Source organism: Malurus melanocephalus, unplaced genomic scaffold (assembly GCF_030028575.1).
Source record: "Malurus melanocephalus ecotype Western Australia unplaced genomic scaffold, MMel_1.1 scaffold_3, whole genome shotgun sequence".
Classification (NCBI taxonomy): Eukaryota; Metazoa; Chordata; class Aves; order Passeriformes; family Maluridae; genus Malurus; species Malurus melanocephalus.
Window position 1 is genome coordinate 4270450 of NW_026623235.1, and position 21210 is coordinate 4291659.

Below are 21210 nucleotides of genomic sequence, written 5' to 3' on the forward strand. Positions count from 1 at the left end.
TTTCTTTTGAAAAGGGGTTTGAATTTCAGTGTTTGGCTAAACACATTCCTTTAATGCAGGATAACATCAGTCTCAACAAATAATACGTTTTAATTATTAATGGCCTCATGTTTTTTTTTTTTTTTGAAACAAGGAGAAAATGGAAGAGTAAGAGGCAGTTTCCAGTTCTGCCTAATGAAAGGCCAGGTTTTTGATTGATGTAAATTGGTACAGTTTTGTTGGCAGCCAWGGAGTTACAGTGATTTACTTCAGTAAGTGATGTAAGTCCATGGATTGCTGTCTCTGGGCTTCCTAAACTGGCAATTTGTCGTGTCTGTTTGTTCACAAGTCCTAATCCTTTGCAGTGCTATTCTGGGCTTATGCAGAAGGGTGTGAAATGTCAAACTGAGTGKTTTTCARCTTGATATTTTTACAGAATTCCTTTGTGTCTCTGTAAAAATCTTAACAATTAGCATTGCCTTTTCAAGGATCTTTCTATCTTTGAATTCAGTGAGCTGGTCAACTRATTATAGACTCATCAAAGAACAATTAACGTAATACTAAGGATTTTTTATTTGGTGCCTGCAGAGCCTGGGTAACCAGTTGTGGGTAACCATGCAGCAGATGGTACAAAAAGACACAAGCTTTGGGTTTCCATTTTTTTTTCTGGGGGGCAAAAAGCCCGGTGAACGAGACACATTTAAAGATAGTCCCTTGGAGCACAGTAGGTCTCTGTTAGGTGTGGTTAGTGTGGGATAAAATGCTGTGGGACAAGATGCCTGTAAATGAAAATACTAAAAAAGAATAAAGTCTGCAAAAGTTCTGACATCAATATGTTGTCCCTGCTGGCTCATACTCTTGTTTTTTGACCTAATCTCTGACTTTAGCTAATCCTGACTTTGTGAGTTCTTACTCAGCTCAGAGGTGCTGTCAATGACGCATCAACATCTAAACGAGCAGTTTGTGCTGCCACTGACACGCTGCTGTGTCTGGAGAGCCTTTGCCTGGTTTGATCATCTGCTACCTGGTGGTCTGATCCAGTAGGTTCAGACCTCAGGTTAGTGCTCATTAAAGTCAAGAGAAGAAATCTTTCAGATGAAATAACAGAGGTTGGGCCCTGTCAAACCTCTTCACTGTAATTTCAAATGAAACTTCTCTCCGAGTTCCTATGGCGCAGATTTTTCTGATGCTTGCCAAAGGAGGTGAAGTTATATTCCATAATCTCTGGACATGCTGTCAGTTTAAGAAACAGATGGCTCACGTATGGATTTACATRAATTTCAATTCCTTTATCAGAAGGGCAAAGATTAAGCACTTCCAGAATATGCCTGTTGTASTTCAGTTGTGTTCTTAATTACAAAATAGTTGGTGAAGGGAGGGGATCTATTTGTCTTACATGGAAAAAATGATCTTTCCATTCTTGAGCTGTTACTCTGAAAGTCCTACTGTTAGCTTATAATAAGTAAAATAATTATGAAAAAAAAAATAGGTGGCTAAGGATGCAGTGGTGCAATGTCTCCCCCCTAAAGAAGTGTAATTCTGTATTAAAAAGAAACAATTCTCATTCCTTCTTTCAAACTGGCTTCTCTTTCAAACTTTCAGRCTGACTTTTGCATTAACAAAATGAGGCCTTTAAAAAAAAAAAATACTGCATCATTTGCATAGGTATCTTGAATAGGGAAGAATTTTATTATTATCCTTCAGCTACGTACATGTGAGTTGCTAGGAGATTTAGGGACATCTCATGATKTTCCTCTGACTGGTGTTACACACAGCCAGCTGAGGCACAGAGCACTGTGASTCTCAGATGTTAAAATGTGTTCAGGTTTGTGTGTAACTCACTGACTGCAGCTGCCTCACCAAATGTTAGATACGCAATATTTATCAGCCCCCAAACCACAGAACTTCCTTTTTTCCTCCTCTTGAATTYTTCTGCAGCTCTTTTAGAGCTTACAGAGAGAATTTTCAAAGTCATCTAAATGACTTGGGGGCATAGTCCTGCTAACTGTAAATATTAATTAGGAAGCTTTGAACACATTAGTCACATTCTGGTGCTTTYAGGCTAATTTTTTTTCTAAGTTGATTATACAGTAACTTTTAGAGAATGTAAAACACTAAATAGGGGAAATACAAAACTTAYAAATCTAATTTTCTTTTAGGGGAAAAAGCTAGAAAGCATTAATTTTACACAGGGTTATAAAGCCTAAATCTCTTGACTAAGCAGWTATAATTCACCTCCTAAGTAAATGGATAGCTTGAGGAAAGATTTAGTAAGTCCGTGAAAGCTTCATATACGTTTGCTTAATATCAGTGAGATTTGCCAAAATAGATCTGGAATTGCTTTTCTCAAGAACCATTTTCCCTACCAATTCTTCCCCCCTCCATACCAGGCTGATGAGTTCTGAAAATACCCTTCTGCAAGCCAGGGAAGAGGAAGGAGTCAAGTAYGAACGGACCTTTGTAGCATCGGAATTCATTGACTGGCTGATCCAGGAGGGAGAGGCCACGACCCGGAGTGAAGCGGAGCAGCTCGGMCGCAGGCTCTTGGAGCACGGGATTATACAGCACGGTGAGAAATCCACTGCCAACCACCACAGCCTACACCCACTGTAGCATTTTCTTCAGGTCAAATCACGCGGAGGGGCCCTTGTCTCTTGATCATGGTGTGTTTAGGTTGTAAATTARTTCAGATAGGAGTCTAAGTAACTTTATTTAGTTAAAGGGTGGCTTTTTCAGAAGCTCATTGTATTAGTTCTGAAAATGCTTTATCAAATGCAGAGTACCGCTGGAATTTGAAACTGCATAATAACAACTTAAGGGTGTGGATGAAAGTCARTGCTCCTACATTTGTAGTAATTACCTTATAGAGCTTGCTACCTGCAAGCAGTGTGTGTGTAATTGAGGTAAATAGATTACAGCCGTCAAATAGGGATTAGAGCCATCAAGAAGCTAAATTCTTTATGCAGAATAAGAATTTCAGATTCTGTGTATCTCCATACTTGTAGACAGAGAAAAGTCAGATGCCAGTAAAGCAGCTTTCTCTCTTGAGCATGTAGCAGAGTTTCTCTAGTATGTTTGGGCAAGAAAGAGGATGTGGCTTCTGGTTGAAGTATTRTTGTATTTGTGTTATAACTTCTTTGAGGCAGGAATCAAGTATTTCTTCATGGTCCAGTATCATATGCCTGGCAGATACACCTTCACCAAGAAGCTCCTTTTGTTAAGGATGGAGGAGACAGAGTTTTCTTTCTGTRCTGCCCCAGGGGTGAAGAAATTGACACCCGTGGCACCAAACCCCATTCTACATATAGTCATCTTCTATGTTCTCTGTGCACACTGCCCTTCTGAGACCAGGCATTTCCCACCATAGAAGTGTTGGGAGCCATGAAAGGTTGCCAGGAGATGACAGCAAGCTGGCAGAAGCTGTTACCTACATGACTTAGTGCACGACGGGAAAATGACCAGATCCTGGTGGTCCAAGGTTGTTACATCAACCCTTTGTTCTGACAAACAGCTGATTATATCAGCAGGTTGTTAATATACAAGGTGCTAGATTGACTAGGTTGCTTATTACTTTGCAAAAAAAGTTTAGTTTTCATGAATAGAAATGGCCAAGTGAGTGATCTGCATGGTTTGTCATGGTTCTAGTCATGTTCATGATAACTTGCAATTGCTAGGATCTACTTTTGAATGTTTACAGTAACCAGCTTCCAGTTCTATAATTACTCCTGTGCTTCCTAAGATTTATGTGGTGCCAACTGCACGGAGCTTGATGGACAGGAAAGGTATGCCATCCCTCTTTATAGAGGCAATGATTTCATTCCTATTTTTACCTGGGCATTTTCTATGTATTACATATTTAGTAAACTTTCCTTTTAAAAAAAACAGAAAAAAATAGAAGTGAGATTTATGCTGATACAGATGTTTTTGSAGAGGAAGTAAAGTCAGGGCTTAACATTTGGTGCAAAGCTGGGTTTTCTTAGCTATTGAAATCTTGCACAGCTAAGAAAGTCAGGATGTGGATGTGGCTTTTCTTACAAATCAACCATTGTTTCATTAACTAAGGCAAATGCTCATTAGGGCATGTTTGCAGGGAAATAATTTTGCCCCTGTCAAGCCAGGTTTCAGGGRGCATTCCTGAGTGACACTGGCCCTACTTCTCTATGGATAGCCCTGGCCATTCTGCAGATTTATCTCCTGCCCATCCTTTTCTTGTAGTCAAGAGCACGTGCAAGGTGTCCTCTTAGAAAGAGATTTGAAACTCATGAGCTGAAGGCAGGGTTCTGGGAATTGCTGAGGAAGGACCTTTGATGCCAGGTCATTGCTCCAAAGCACTGTCATCTTCCTCACCTCGTTTTTAYTATAAGTAAAGAAAAACTGAATTATGTCCTTGAGATTTATTGAACATGCTTCATGCACATTCCATGYGAATATGCTTTGTRCACWCTTCCACTTTGTGAAGGGAACATTWCATTAATTTCACTGCAACAGTTTGTCTAGGTAGTGTTAGGAATATTGATGAAAGTAGTAGCAGAATTAACACAGAGCTGGTTTRGGGTTCAYYTTAGCAACTGGATATGGTCTGTGCTCTTTGAAGGTTCATATAATGCTGGCTTYCTCTAAGAAGGGAGCTTGAAACGAGAACTTCCAGTACAGAATTACGGATATAAACTGTATAACGGCAGGAGTGGTATTCTCTCCCCAACACCTTCCCACCCATCTCACCAAGTTCTAGATCCAATTTAAAAACAAAAAGAAGATATTTTCGGTGTCTTAGTACCATAAATGGATCTCACCATACTGTGCTTCCTTTGTTTTGTCTCTCATCAGCAGTACCAAAATGTTACTTGACACTAATTGGCATCCTTGTTGGCAGAACCAGCAGAAAGACTCATAATGAACAGGAGTGGAGAATAAAACATTTCCTGTCCAAAAGGCAATCTTTTTATAGCAGTATMGTTTGATATCCACAATTTGGAATAAAACAAAGCTTGCTGTATTATTCTTTTGAAGTATTTATTATCCCACCTAATGGGATGGAAAGCAATAGAAATAGTTGCATCAAGTTGCCAAACTCAGTAGTAGTTTTCCAGCCACAACTGAATTGCGCAATTTATTTTTACTAATACTGACTTTCATTTCAGCTACTCTTTTCAGAAAAGCTCTATTCTGCAGCTGAGCCACTGTATTCAAAATGGCTTCCTGACACATTTTTCTTCACTTTAATTGGTCAGACACAAACCATGTTTCACACAGGAAACAGACACTGATGCTAATTCTAAMAATGAAAAGAGTGGTTTAAGAGGAATTTTATAAATACTGTAAAAGCATCAAATTCTCAGTTTTAAAATAATATTCCTGATCTCTTTGGATATATGCAACTATATGTATTTCCCCTGCCATGTGTGAAAATGGTGAAATGGACTCAAGTGCTGAATTGCGTTCTTCCGAAATCTCACTGGCCCATACAAATCACAGAGATTAGCTCTGTTGGTTAGAGCCTGGTGCTAAGAATGCAAAGTTGTGGGTTTGATCCCCACATGAGCCATTCACTTCCGAKTACGACTCGATTCCCTTCCAACTCAGAATATTCTGTGATTCTATTAAATCATTACMCACAAACCACCATTTTTGCAAATGTCCCAGATTTCCTTTCCTCTGAACTGGTACCCCCACATAATATGGAATAAACCTCCCATAAATAGCAGGGAATTACGCATTGTACATTTCTTGAAGGCTTGTSTTGGGATTGTAGTTGCCAGTAGTTACTCGGCATTTGTGAACACTGATGGCCTTCATCYAGAATACAGGAATAAAGATTGTGGGGAAAATTATAAATTTGGTGATCCACAATAAGGGCAGACACAAAAGGTGCATAGAACGTATTTCCCAGGTGTAGAAAAACCCATGTCTACTACAGCAAAGTATGTGGAGCTTGGTAATATTAATAGATAAAACTTTCCTCCAGGAAACTGGATCATTCTTAGTTCTTCATATGGGCATGATGGGACAGATTAGCTGCTGTGGTCAAAATTCACATGCAGCAGGAGAAGTTATCTGTCAGCTCCCAGGTAGATCAGCCAAAGTGAGGATTGTCTGGGGGCGTGCAGAGGACAGTGTGAGAATCCACACACAGTCACAGCCCTTTCTCAGTSTGGAAAACAGAGATACTGAGATGTCCAAGGATGAAAGAGGGTATTCATAGAGCTYTTGTGGAGTAATTTTTGACTCATACTTGCTTATGGCCCTTGCTGCAGAACTTATCAGGCAACTGCAGCCACAGTAGCAGAACTCTGCTGACATGACAGGCAGAGTCTTCCTGTCCTCCTCCAGGAACTCACTGAGTATGAAAACTGGAGGGATGGAGAAACATCTGTCTGCCTTGCAGTAACTTTTAAAGTCCGGAATCTCCAGTGATAAATAGTATAAATTTAAAAATCTCATTAATAAAAACCAGTATTTCTTTCTGTTAAAAGAAACCAATGCTGTCTTAAGATAGCATCTAAAACTTGCAAGATGAATATTTGCACTTCSTCCATGGCAGTAACCAGTCCATAGGACACTTAAGAATACCGTTCAATATATCATGAAATGCAAACACCCAGAGATGGCTTTGTACTACAGCTGGTGTGTGCCACCTGTTGAGCCTGCAAAAAAGGGGGGCCTGAGCAGAATTCATTTTCTCATGCCAGATCAATTCTGTCACTTTTGTTGTTGCGGTTTCCCAAGCTGCTGCTGGCCTTCATGTCCATGTGCTTGGTGTCATTTCTTCCCTGACATTTCATCCCTCCAGCACCTTCCCTGAGCAGAAACTCATGAAGCATTTTTCACGGCTGTTTGTTCTGCTCCAGGGGGTTGGGATGCGGATTCCCAGATCAGATCAGCAGCTGAATAGGTGGGATGGGTTCTCAAAAGCTTTGTTTTCCTGAATTGAGGGGTAAAAGAAACTCTTGGAGAAAACAGGCTACCAGTTGCCTTCTTTGAAGCACGTGGCCTACCTAGGCTTCAGTGAAGCCTTTGGTACTATTTCCCGCGGTGTTCTCCTGCAGAAATTGTTCCATGTTCCCATGGTATGGATGGGTGCGCTTTCCTCTGAGTAAAAAATATTGGCTGGATGGTCAGGCCTGGAGTATTCCCSAGGGCTTGGTATGGGGGCCAGGGTTCATTACTGGGGCCAGTCCTCTTAATTACCTTTACTAAGGAGATCTTTATCAAGGGTTTAAGGGCAGCAAAGGTGACTTTGTGGATAACACCATGTTGGTTGGGAGTGTTGATCTTCTGGAAGGTAGGAGGGCTCTACAGARGAGTCTGGACAGGCTGGATTGATGGTTCAACGAGGCTGAGTGCTGGGTCCTGAATCTGGGTCACAAGAACCCGATGCAAGGAACACCATCCAATGCTCCAGGCTTGGAGATGAGTGACTGGAAAGGTGCCCATCGGGAAAGAAGCTGGGGGTGCTGGTCAATAGTGAGTGAACGTGAGCCAGTGTGTGCCCAGGTGGCCAAGGAGGCCAATGGCATCCTGGCCAAAAAATGTGKTCAGCACGAGCAGTGATTGTCCCCCTGTGCTTGGCACCACCTGTACTGGTGAGTCTGAGCGTCCAGTTCTGGGCCCCTCACTTCAGAAAGGACATTGAGGGGCTGGAGTGAGTCCAGAGAAGGGCAATGGAGCTGGGGAAGGGTCTGGAGCACAAGGCTGAGGAAGCTGGGGGTGTTTAGCCTGGAGAGAAGGAGGTTCATGGGAGATCTTATCACTCTCTACAGCTCCCTGAAAACAAGGCTGAAGCCAGGTGGGTTCATTGCTCTCTTCTCTCAGGTAAAAAGGGGCAGAACAAGAAAATAAACCCTCARGTTGCACYGGTGCAAGTTTAGAKTGGATATTGTGAAAAATKCCTTCACTGAAAGGGCTGTCTAGAATTGGAACAGTCTGCCCAGAGAAGTGGTGCAGTCWCCATCCCTAGAAGTATYTAAAGAATGTGTAGATGTGACACTTAAAAATATGGTTTAGTGGTAAACTTGGCAGTGKCAGGTTAGTGGTCGATTTTCRTGATCTTAGAGSTGTTTTCCAAYGTAAACATTTATTTGATTTCATCAGTGCTAGGATTTTATGATGGTAATAAATACRTGGTGAGATGTCGTAAGCATGATTATCAGTATCTTCGGCCTTCACCCTCCTTTGAAACACCGTTCAACTTGAAAAGGTTTTATTGAGGCAATTGCACTTGATCAGACCTGGTGTGTTSAAGGTAGACACGTTCTGCTGCCTTGGGACAGAAGCAGGTGCTTATCTTCTGTCAAGAGTTAATCTTTTATCAGCAAACTCCACTGTGCAAATTACTTAGAGAGATGAAAACAAACACTTTATAGCGACTTAGGGAGAACAATAAATGTTGATACATGCTATGTCCCTGTCTCTGCAGGGAAGTCTTATCCTATTCTTTGCAAGGAGTCTGAAMCTTTTTACAGTAGACTTTCCTTTGTGAAGATGATCAGTGCATTTAGTTTTAACCATCAAGATAGGATGCAACTGGAAGTTTGTTATAATTGTGAAAGTAGATTAAATATCTAACAAAGTATTATTTCTCTTGCTTTTGTTGAAAGCTTTCCTTGTCTCCTAAAATTGCTGTGAATAATGAAGTATTTGCTGCTGTATTTACCTTTKCTGTCCAGCTACTTATGATTAGCTGGTGTTTGATACTTTGTAAGTGAAAACTTGCCATGTATGTGAAATATACGCTCCCTAAATTCAAGATTTCCCWTTGGGACACCTTTCTTGGAAATATCAACTACAGATAGCAGTTTATAAGTATCATTGAACCATACCATAAATCCTTGACTTAACTGATCGTTTGCTTTCTCATCCAAAATTAACACATGTATTTTCTAATACAATTTTTCTAGTTGATCCAAAACCTGGATCACATCAGCTCTTGGACATAGGCAAGCTTTCATTATGCTAAAAATTACAAAACATCACATTTTTACAGATGACACCTTGAATTATCTCAGTAAAACACAAGCATTCAGTTAGTCTTTGATGTCCTGCAGCACAGCTTTGTTTTTACTGTAAGTCCTGTTGCTCCTGTGCTGATGCCAGGCAGAAGCACTGAGTTGTTTGTGTGGCAGCTCTTTCCTGGTAGTTCCCACGTGTAGGGACAGTAACCTTACCCACAGTAATTCAGCTGCTTATGCTAAATCTGGAGACCACTTTGCATATTTTTCRTGATTTTTCCCTTGTAAAAAGTCAAAGAATAAGAACTTTGTATGTAATTSTATAAACTCCCAGCTCCTTAGTCTGTCAGCTTCTCATTGTGCTCTTGCAGTTTTTATCTACAGCAGGAATGGATTTGAAAGAGCCACGTGCTCTATGCTTTATGCAAATAACATATGAAAAATTCTCTTCATATTAACTATTGAATTCTATTTTTCTGACAGAGAATGGATTTCAGTTTGTAACAGCTGCAACAAAAAAAAAGAAATACCCAGATGGGCCTTTTCATCTTCTGCTTCCCTTGCCACAGACTGTACTTTCCATACTTTATTTGGAAGCAAAGAAAAGCAGTTGGCTATGTTCTGTAAACTTACTAAATTAAAGACRATAAATCCTCATATACAAACCAAAAAGCCTGCTGAAATGTGTGCGATTCAACACTGGCTTTTCATGCTAGAATAAGTTGTGTGTATTTGAAAATAGATGACAAACTGGCTGGAAAGACAAAATGCATGTAGAAATGCTTATCTACATACCTATTTTAAGGCAGCAGAAATAAYATGTTAATGCACTGATCAGAACAGGATACTCTGAATTTCAGTTTCCAAGAAACTTTTGACAGTTTTCTACTATCATCCTGATGCTTTAAAGACGGTCTACAAGTTTTCTATACTATTTTTGGACTACATTAATATACCCCAGTTCATTGAAGCAGCTAAGAAAGCCTTCCCTAGTTATCATTCAGAGTGCTGTAGTTAAAGCACAGCTTTTTTTTCCTGGACCTGCTTACAGTTCCAGGACCTATTTATTTCTGGACATGCTTACTGGCTTCGCCCTTAGTAGGATGAGCTGGAACAGCTCTTTGGATTTTGTATTTCAGGGCCAGAACCTGCCTTGCAGTTTTATATGAGAGGATCAGTGGAAACAAGAGCAGTTCAAGCTTAGATGCATTTTCTTTTCAAAGTGAATTCCTTGTAATCCAAATAAGAAAAAAATACAGTTTAGTACAGCTGCACTGCTGAGAGTTTAATGTGATGGTTGAATACATTCACAGGTGGGCTTATCTGCAGTCTGCGTAGCAAATAAACATTCATAAAAGGTGGAAATACAAGYGTGTTTATTCAGTGCAGGGAATCCAAGACTCAAGATCCAGGGCTCAGTGCTCACTGAACATCTGTASTCTCTCTCCCTGGATTTGTGGGCGATCCAAGCAGGTGGAATTCATCAATGTGTAAAAGGAAACTRATCTGAATAGGTGCCATTATTAAAATGCATTTGCAGTGCCAGATTAGCAGAAAAACAGGAAGGCTGTGAACGGAGTGGGAAAAGCATTGTCCAGTGCCGAATACAGTGCCAGTTCCTCTCCTGCAGCCACGTGTGTGTTGGTGCAAGGCAGGAGTGGAAGAGGGGCAGTGCAGGAGTGGCAGGGTCATTTGGCAGAGGTGGGCAGTGTGGGGGTGAGGACTGGCTGAAAACTGCGCAGCCGCCCTGTGTCAGTGTTTGCCAAGCCCACGGACTCACCATCGCTCTCTGAAAGCCAAAGTGGACGCACACTTCCACTGTTTCCCTGGCAAGGGACCAAAACTGGCCTGGCCAAAGGCCTGAGGCACAGAGGAGGCTGGCTCAGCAAGCTGTGTACTATCCATGGAGGGAGGCRTTTTAAGGAACAAGTGTTTTATAGTGTTGATTTGTTTCCTTCCCTTTTAAACACTGCTTCTGCTTTGGAGAGGGGAGCAAGAAAACAAAATAGAGTGGAGTGGGAGCCAATCCCTTCCCTGRGCACACTCTGGGTGCAGGTGGAAGCAGCTCAGGCTGTGCTCTCTGTCAGATAATCCCCCAGGCCCCTCCAGCCCCTGCAGCCTGTCAGCRAATGTCTCATCATCCTGCATTTGTTCTTGGCATGACGTCAGATCTTTTGGGGCAATATCCTGCCACTCCAGAGGTCAAAATAATCATCTTGGTATAATCATCTTGCAATACGAAGGCACAGACTATTGCAGCCAGTCATAGTGAAGGTCTAGAATGATCTCCTGCAACTTCAAACTGCATTTCACATTATTTTAATAGAGGAAACTACCTCATTAAAAAGATAAAGTGTACTTTTGAATAAACTGGGACTGCTGCCTTGTGCAGTGAAAGGCTTGGAAATGTGTTKTGCAGTGCTGGAAAGAGTTCCATGCTGCTTTTGTCTTTAAGTGGAGAAAGATATGACATATCCACACTGAAAAATCCATACACACTGCTCATGTTTTATAATGTCTTCCTCTTAACCCTAGCACRAGCACCCTCTCACACAAACAAACAAGCACACACTTCAGTGTGTCCTCTGCTGTCTTGAGAAAGCTGCTCATCTGGCTCCTCGTGGAACTTTGATCTCTTTCCCACTGCTCCCTCAACATGGAACAGCCGTTCCCTGGCTCCAGCCGTGAGCCTGCTTGGTGACAGTGTTGTTTYTGGGGACGTGCAGAGCAGCTGGAGTGCCTCACTGGATGTGTCCTACTGGGGACTGCAGCTTTCAGCTGGTAGAAAGCATTAATCACCGCGGTGGAGATGTACACAGATTATCAGCGCTAAAAATCATGGGGAATTGAAGTGGTGGGAGGGATTTGGGGGAAAAGCCAGTTATGAAAATGGCCTGATTTTTCAGGCATGAGTCATACCATTTATTAAAATAGGCTTTTGTCCTTTCTAAACCTTCCTCGGTTCTATGAAATCACTGTAAAGCTAATATTTCTATCTCTGCTGTACATCAGCCTCCTTGAAAAAGTGAAAAAGAAAAGGCTGTTTGAGCTCCATGCAGATCCTGGGATTTTATGTCAGAATCAGAAGCTGAAAGAAGATTTGCATGGATGTTACTATTTATATTTTATGTATCCCAACAGAAACTGTGAGGCAGGCAGRCACAAGAACAACAAAAGCTGCAACATTAAGTGCTCCCAATCCGAGAAAATCCAAAATAAATATTCTGATTTTTCTCTTCTCGACAGTAATGTAAATGGTGAATGACCRGCTAAAACCCTTGGCAGTGAAATGTGCAAACTCTGGGGATAGATGAGACAGTAAACAAATAATTGAACTCTWTTAATTAAATGTTGTTACCCCAAAAGAGATGGGGTTTTTGTATAACTAATGGTATAACTACAAGGCAATACATCTAGGAAATGAAAATGCAGGCTCCACTTGCTGCTGCAGAGCAGTGCTGTGCAGGGAAAGGAGGGTGCTGTGCAGGGCACAAATTATTCCCATTTGATGCTATTTGTGCAGTACAGTGCAGTAGTAACTGTGAGCCTGGGATGTGCCAGGACAACAGCCAGTAAAAAAAGGGGAGTGAGGTTGTAATTGTGGGCACGCAGTTATGATAGGTGGATTTTTAGGAAGGATGAATTCCAAAGAGGACTCAAGGAGGGCTAGAAAAAGGTCAGAATTTAGGGGTAGTATTTATTCAGTTGATAAAAGAGACATTTGAGTGTTGGCTTAATCTCTTCACAGACTTCTTTGGAAAGATTTTCGACCAGATCATACATAATTTTCTAATGAAAGTGTGTCAAAATCCAGGGATTAGCAGCTAAATTTAAGCAGATTCAACTTTGAAATTAATCTTTATTGTCTGGCAAGGAAAGCAACTGAAAGCTTGAATAGCTTGTAAGGGGAAGAATAAAGTGGTCAATACAGTCTTTAAAGTATGAGTAAATGAAATATTTTATAAGATTAAAAGATAGTTGTTAAAATTATATTTCTGAGTGAAGGTTTGTGGCCTGTGTATTATGTGGGAGATTAGACTGGTGGGTTGTGACCCTGCCTCCAAAGTTTGACATTGATGACTGTGTGTTAGTGTTAGGTYCTTTCCTTCCAGGACCATAAATGCTCTTGTGTACTTTATGGTTTTGGAGGTTGGCAGTCACCATATTTTTACCTTACTCTCTTTGGTACATGTCTTTCTGTTGCATAAGGTGCACATTGTAACATTGAGCGTGTTGCCACATGAAGGAACCTGAATTAAATTGGAAGGAAAAACATGAAATCACCCCCACCTCGCTCTTTGCATCACCCTCATAATTTACAAACACAGTTCCTGACACTTGGCAGCCATGGTCCCTATTAAAGGCAAACTGAAATGGGTGCCAGCTTGCCTTYCTACGCTGCACCGTGAAGGGCAGTGAACTAATTCAGGAGCAGTAATGTCAATCCCTATCTGGACCAGCAGCTTCTGTGAGAGGTGCAGATACCTGGAGCAAGAGCCTTGTCAAGTTTATCTGCTACTGCCTCTGAGTCAACGCCCAGAGGTAACAACCTCTACATTACCTTTAAAGAAACCACTCCTGGGCAAGTCCGTGCAGCCCTCTCAGCATTCTGCCATCGATTTGGAAAAGCTTCTCACTCCCACTTTTCTCTGCTGCTTGCAGCAAAATGTGGGCTCCTGAAGCAGTTGAGCTGAGCACCCGTGGCTGCACCTGTGCCAGTGKAACAAACCCAGCCTTCTGTGTTTGCAGCCAGCATTCACAGAGTGTGATTTACCAAAGACAAGGGCAAGTGCAGCTGCTGGTTCTTGCAGAAAGTCAGCCACTGCACCTGAGGAGTGCTTTCATAGGCAGCCAGCACCCATGTCTTCCTCCCCCTCCTCAACCTCTTCCTTCTGACCCATGGTCTGGAAATCCCTATTYCCACACCCTTCCAGACACACTCATCTTTAGGCAGTCACAGCCTGGAGATTTCAKCACAAATAATGAATAAATCAGATGATTAAAGAAAAAACGAACAACCCTATGAGGCACAGTAATCATTTTGGTCAGAGATTTTATTTGATGATGTATGCACAAGRAGGCAGTCTGAGTTATACTACTCATATTTCTATTTTTAGCTTCTTTTTAAATATGTAAAAAAATTACATGATGCTACAAACACWTGATTTGCTCAAATTGAGGATGCAYGCTGTTACTGTGTCACTCACATGAAATGCGAACTATCCTTAGAAATGAGGAGGTTAAATTATGGAATTCAAGGAGCACTCCACATTCTATACTGATGCTACTTGTCACAAGCATTTCAGCTGCAAACCCTTCGTTGTGTAAATCATATACAAATATTCTCCAGCACAGTCATTGGACTTAGCTTTTCCACTTGCATACATTTATTGCAGAAAATTTTCCCTTCTGTGGATTAAAATAGTTACAGCAGACATTAATTAMTTCAATGGAAAACCTAAGCGTTGTTGTTTTAATATATAAATATTACAATATTTCAGTCAAAACAAGTATTGTTATTCTAAAATATGTTCAGTATCTTGGCATAAAAATGTTTACATTATCTAGTTTCATGGTCAGTAATTCTTGAATTTCAGAATGCTTGACAATGTCTGCAGCACGAATGTGTGTTTATCTGTGATTATTGTGATTTCTGAATACMCTCAGAGCACTTCAGTTAATGACACAAATAACAGAATAATTTTAGTTAAAAGCTGTGGTGTCATAATATTTAACTGGACTCAGAAACCATATTTATACTTTTTGCMTTGTGAATAGTTGGCCACAGTAGTTCTGTTTCCAGTGGAGCATTTGTGGAGCCCTCTTTCATTTACRATGAAGAATCACAGTAGTGCTGAATAAATAGAGCTTGCCTTTTTAAGTCTGAGTTTGCCATGGCCTCAAAAAAAATTTTTTTTTGGTCTTTAAATTACCTTATTCTAATAATGTTGTAAGATATTGATAGATATTGCTACTTTTATTTATTGTGTCAGTGATCTTAAAATGAAACTGGTAGCTGTGAACACCTACGTACTAACTCTGCCTCTAATAACGAATCCTTTTGGGGATGTAGGCAAATCTCCAGATCTCTCCTCCTCGACTTCCTTTCTTCAAAACCAGTGATTGTTAGTAAGGGTTGTTTCATAGTAGTGCATATGATGTGTATCCAAAATGGGGAGCACAGCAGCAGTGTGTGCCTGCAATAAGTAATGAGTCACTTGCGATGCTAAATTTGGCTTAAAAAAACCATTTTGAATCCCTGAGGACACAGCACCAAACTGAAGCAGACAAAAACCAAGTAGCACTGACTCTTCCAAAGACCTTTGACAGAGCCAGGCAATCTAAGGGATGCCTTASAGCCTGAGCTGTGCAGCTCTGGGGCAGATGGTCTGTGAGGCAGCTTGRGCACAAGCAGGTGCAGTTCAGAAAGTTCCTGTGTCCTGGTTATTCCTTGYGTCCCAAAGGCAGAAATCCATTTGTACAGACAGTGGCCTCTGACAGTGCCCCAGGCAGGCAAGGGACATGCTTGTTTGCAAGATGGTCTGACCTTGTAAGGCAGTTTCTGCATCCACATAGAAGATGCCGTGAGGATCATATCTAGGACTGGCATCCTCCTTATTGTCTGGGTGACTTGACATCCCTGGAGAAGGTGACTGGACTTTTTCTTCTTCAAGGTTATTTCTTTAGCTCACAAATGACAAACATCAAATGACTTACTGGCAGTTTATGTGTCAATACAGCCTATTCTGTAAGATTGYCATGTGTGGTATAGTTCTGTGGGGTCCATGAAGAATAATCTGAGATACAGGGAGGTGTTAAGAAGGGATGAGAGCAAGAAAGACTGCGTGGGGGATGAGAATGAAGAGARAGCAGGCCAGCAGGGCTCCAGGCTCTGGGTCTTGTGTAGCACCTTGGACTCTGCTGGCTTTTAAACCCCATGTATTGGACAGAGCAAAAGTTCTGTGTCTGCAGTGTGACTGAGTCATGTAGTCAAAGACTTTACTGACCTCAGTGCATACCTGTGTTGTTATTTACACTTCACACATAAAGATCTATAGCCCACCAGTTCTTATGATTCAGTGTTGCAAGAAATGCAATTTATAAACTAGGTAAATCCAGAATCTGTATTCTTCATTGAAAAGGTCGACTGTGGAAATTATTTCTGTGGAACAAGATAACAGAAGCTGGGTGAAAATGGAGAAAAATTCTGCCAAACACCTACTGCAGCTGTTTCGGGTGCTGCAGTACTGATGCAGCGGGCACTCCAGAGGGCTTTCCTGCAATCAGGACCTGCAGGAATCAGAGCACTTTCAGGACGTGGCACAGAGCTGCATCCAGCTACTGCATTTTTCATTGCTGTTAAGACACAGCATCAGTGGCAGCAAACTCGCAGACGTTAYGGTGATGTTGCACTCTGGGGGTAGGCTTGATGCTCTTGCTCTGACACCAGCAGCCTGGGATTTGCTCTCAGTGTCAAAACAGGTTGCAATTAAGATTCTTGTTCATTATTGTAAGAAATGATTTTTGGCCAGGTGCCTGTTCCCAAACCTTGTGTATCCATGTGAGCAGGGAAGTCGCCTGCAGGAAATGTCTGGGACAYGGTGTCTGTGGTGAACAAGACAGAGGAAATACACACAGGTCTTGATTCTTTGCTGCCCTATAGCTCTGAGCAAGGTAGTTGGACAGAGYTCCCAGGGGCTGTCCTATACTGATGAATTTACACAAAACTTGACATAAGGAGCAAAGTCTGGTCTGTAGTGACCAGCAGAAGCAAGCGGCATATTGAGGAAGCGTGCATGCAGGGGGACTGTTATGCAACCTGCCATGGAGAGGCAAAGTGCTTCTGTTTCCACTTGGCAATAAGAAGTGCACATAATTTATCAAGGTAGTGTAAAAGATTCCTTTCAACGTTTGTCACTGCAATTCCTACTTTGTAATTGTTGCAATAAAGGGTTTATATTGAAGCCACCCATGTGAAGCTGACCACCTTCCTCCTCCTTCTGAGCCTGTACAGTGTAAGAGGAGAGCTCTGAGCATTGCTTCCTTACAGCCAGGTCTGTAGTGTACATGGCTAGGCTTGGATTTCAGTCCTACCAGGCACAGATTTTCTATCCATTTCTTTTCCCAGTGTCCAACAAGCACCATTTTATGGACAGCAACTTGCTCTACCAGTGCAGAATGAATTTCCGCCGGCGGCGGCGATTAATGGAGCTCCTCACTGAGAAATCTCGCTTGATGCCAGAAAGCCATGACAGCCCATTTTGCCTGCGCAAACAGAACCATGACAACAGGAAACACACCAGTTTTCTCTCAGGTGACTCACTAATTATACTGCTGCATGAAGAGTGACTCCATGGAATGTTAAAAAATTGGTTTTGGACAAGGCATTTCAGTGTTAGAAAAAAAAAAGCAGGGCTGGTTGTTATGTGTCCCTGTTCATAGGCATTGTCCATTCACTGAGTTTACCAAATCTATAGCTCTCTGGAGTGTATCGGTATCAATAGCATTTCAGAATCTGATCAAAATGAACTGRTTAAAGTACCCCAAGCTCAAAGTAATTTGTCATATATTCTATGTAGACTTTCCAAGAAGATGAAAAGTGGGAGAAAGGAACCCTCCAGCATTTGTGTACGGCAATATCTGGTAAAGACTGAAAGAAGTGAAAGGAAAACTGGAAAAACGTAGTTCCCCATGTGCCTTTTAGAAGACAGTGCAATGGGAGCAGTTCAGCCATCTTGCTGGTTGCAGCATTACTCTGATGCGTGACTTGTCCAACTATGTAGGACACACTAACTCATTCCCAGTTGGCAGTGAAAGTGTGGCTTGTTGCTGTCTCATTTAAAAAAAAAAAAAAAGTATATGGCTTAATAACTGACACCAGCTCCCTTTCTCTGCTTTTTCCCTGCTTGTAGTGAGTCCCACCAAGGAGATAAAGATCGTGTCGGCAGTGCGGAGGAGCAGCATGAGTAGCTGTGGCAGCAGCGGGTACTTCAGCAGCAGCCCAACGCTCAGCAGCAGTCCCCCTGTGCTCTGCAACCCCAAATCTGGTGAGCACCAGCATGGCTTACAATGCTCAGCAGGCAGGGTGCAGACATCTCTTYGGGGAGAAGGCGATGTGAAGAATGCCTATCATCACGCCTAAGCTTGTGTTTCCAAGAATACATTAAAAATTCACAGAGTCACAGGTTTTGTAGGCCAGAGGGAACTATTATCATCTTCTAGCCTGAAGTCCTGTTGAACACAAGCCAGACGCCTGCCTTCAGTAATCTCTGTGTCAAGTCCAAGTTGTGGTTTGAGCTGCAGTTTATCTCTTAGGAGGACATGCAGTCAGAGGCCTAGATTAGCCTCTTCACTGCCAAGCTCTGAACCGATTCAAATCTCCTCCTAGAGACATTCTTTTGGTGCAAGTCAGAGAATTTAACTATCCAGTGACCGCTTGGGCTGCTGTGAAATAACACCTCTCAGAAAACAGCAGCCTCTAAAAACCACTGAGGCAGCATTGTTTCAGCCTGTCAGAGCCCATTTGAACATTTTCATTTGTTTTAAGTCTTAACACTGGTCTGTTTCAGAAGGTAGAAATAGTGTTGAAGCTTATTTTCCTTTTGAAAGGATTTCCTATCCCACGCCGAAAGGTTAAACACACCCATTCTTTCACAGTTCACTTAAAATTGTTTCTTACTGTACATCTGGGAAGGGAAAAACAGACCAAGATAGATATTATTTCAGCCTCTCTGTTTCCCTCAGAAACAGCCGTGAATATCAAACAAAGTCTCTGCTGCCCTTTTTGTTCTTTACTATTTCAAATTCACCAAGTCTCTGCTAGTGGTGTGGGGAGTACTGTAGAATGGGATAAGGCTTCAGTGGATATGTGTAATCCTTGCTTTCAGAGGGATGCTGTTTRGAGTGATTACAAGAGAGTGCCTCAAGCACTGGGTGAATGCTGTTCCAAACATTGACCATTAACTCCGGAGATGAGCGGACTAAAGTGCATTTCACTCCTGCTGTGCAGAGTGGCCGTCAGAAAGGGAAGGATATTTGCCTTCTCTCTCCTTTTAGCACATTTCCTTCCCTCTCCTTAGGCTCTGCTGGGAATTCAGTATGAAATTCTGAACTAGAATAATTGGAAGGACTCAGCAGGATTATATGCTCAGAAGCCAACAGCAGACCTGCCCAGCAAAGGAAATCTCTCAGTTCTAGTGGCCATTTCATCCTCGGAGTGTGTTTCTGTTGGGTGTTCAACACCACCTTCCAATATGCTCACCCCTTTGTGCAAGGGGCTTGGCCCTATATGAAAGGTGCCACAGGATCATGTTTTGGCAGAATATCTCAGGTATATTTCCCAGAAACACTCTGGTTGGTTTTGTGTGGGGAGCTGTTTGTCCCCAGTACACTAATTACAACCCTGAAAATTTTGTAGACAGATAAAACAGCACTCATGTGCTATCCATGAATGGGTGTGTTATCTGAAGTATGCCAACTATTCCGTWCATTTATGGTTCTGATTTTATATGAAGTGTCAGTCTGTGAGTAGTGAGAACAAGTTTATTTTAATGCAGTTGATTACACAACACTGGAAGAAAAGGAACAGGCTGATGTTGCTCTTGCATAAATTTTTTAGAGGAAATTTTCCCTTAGGACTAGTTTTCAAACTCTGAGTAGCTTTAACAKACTCATATTCGAAAGAAGACAGCAATGGGCTTATAAACAGATTGATTTTTAAGAATTATACAATTACTGGCAATGTAGGGTTATTTCTCCCAGAGCACAAGTACAAATCCACACRTCAGCTTGAATAGGTTAATGTAAARCTGTCAGATGYAAATGTTATGAGAAWTTTTTMMTCTTCTGCTGACTATAAAGAGACTTTATTYACAAATAGCTTCCTGCTATCCAGACCCAGAGCGTGTTGCTAAACTACGTGTTAATAAACACAAGGCAGAGGTGTATTTATTGTCAGACGGGCTCTCCTGCAGGCAAACACTTAAAAAACACCCAGATCATGACTTGGCCAATCATGTAGAAAAACAACCATCAAACAAAAAAAAAATTCTGGRGGTGTAATGAAGGGACGTACATAAGGGAGCCCTGCATGCATGATTTACCTGATTCTGACTTGTCAAATGGGCACAATCGTTCTGTTTTTTCACTGCAGAGACAYGCTCTGCAAAGTGTAACACTGGCTCTATGACAGTTGGTCAAAATGCATGGGAAAGTAAAAAAAAAAAAAAGTATCCGTTTGTGTGCTAGAATTCTCTCTGCTCCCATGAATGTCATTAACAAAGTCAAGAATGTCTTCAAATACCATCTGTGGGAAATTTTGTCTCCCACCTGTGACTGAAAAGACAGATGCTGTCAAAGTTATTTACCACTAAAAGAAAACTGTCCATAATTTTAAGGGTGAAGGAGGCAAATAGGGTGAACATATATCTTTATGATGTCCTTTATCTTGTGAAGCATTTATGGACGGATGAAAAATTGTACATGGAATGGTATTGATTTGATTTGGCAGAATTTTAAATTTAATTTGTTCAGAGGAAAATCATGCCATTACATATGAAGGCAGTGGGGACCTGCAGAAACTTACTGGTATTTCCATTCATTTAAATCCCAGGCAGCTGTAGCTTATCTAGTCTGTCCCTGGATAACATGGGAGTCATAAATCTGTGCCTACAGTTGCAGAAATCTCTTGAGATAATTCCTCACCCAAGCAGGATTTTTTTGTTGCTTAATTCTGTGATTCAAACCYGACTCAGATGAAATAGCAGAGAGCMCCCAACAAAGCACACARTRAACTGGGAAGGAAAGCTKCTCCATGCCAGGAAGGTTGGTCACTTCTTTCAACATTGGACACAGGAAAAGCCACTTCTGATTCTTGTGATAATGTTTAGGGGATTTTGATTGCAGACAACAAAATCTGTTGGTTAAATGYCCCAATTTTCCAAAGATCTCATCATTTATGCTCAGAGTTATTCTGAGCAAGCTTTTCCTTGGTTCTCTTACTACTTTTAAGCAAGGCTGCAAGAGCTGAAAGTATGTTTGGGAAGTGGGACCAAAAAGACGTATCCCAACACTGGATTTTATTTATTAGGAGAAACTCCAGAGGACTGTTTTTACTGAATATTCATTTCTGTACCTCCACAGTATTAAAGAGACCTGTGACTGCTGATGAGCTCTTGATGCCTGGAGCTCCATATGTTAGAAAAACTTTTACGGTATGTCTCCAGTATTTTTCTTTGTTTTCTGCATGTTGTATGCATAGAGCAATCCAAACAGACATTTTCTG

General features: G+C 41.5%; 1 protein-coding gene across 1 annotated transcript in view; it reads left to right on the forward strand.

The window, feature by feature from the left end:
- The window catches only part of DEPTOR (DEP domain containing MTOR interacting protein), a 77589-nt gene that overhangs the window by 31629 nt on the left and 24750 nt on the right, over window positions 1-21210 (forward strand). The window contains exons 5-8 of the mRNA XM_057368011.1: window positions 2370-2548; window positions 17056-17241; window positions 17840-17974; window positions 21069-21139. Of these exons, the coding sequence (XP_057223994.1) occupies window positions 2370-2548; window positions 17056-17241; window positions 17840-17974; window positions 21069-21139 (571 nt within the window). The remainder of the gene's footprint in view (window positions 1-2369; window positions 2549-17055; window positions 17242-17839; window positions 17975-21068; window positions 21140-21210) is intronic.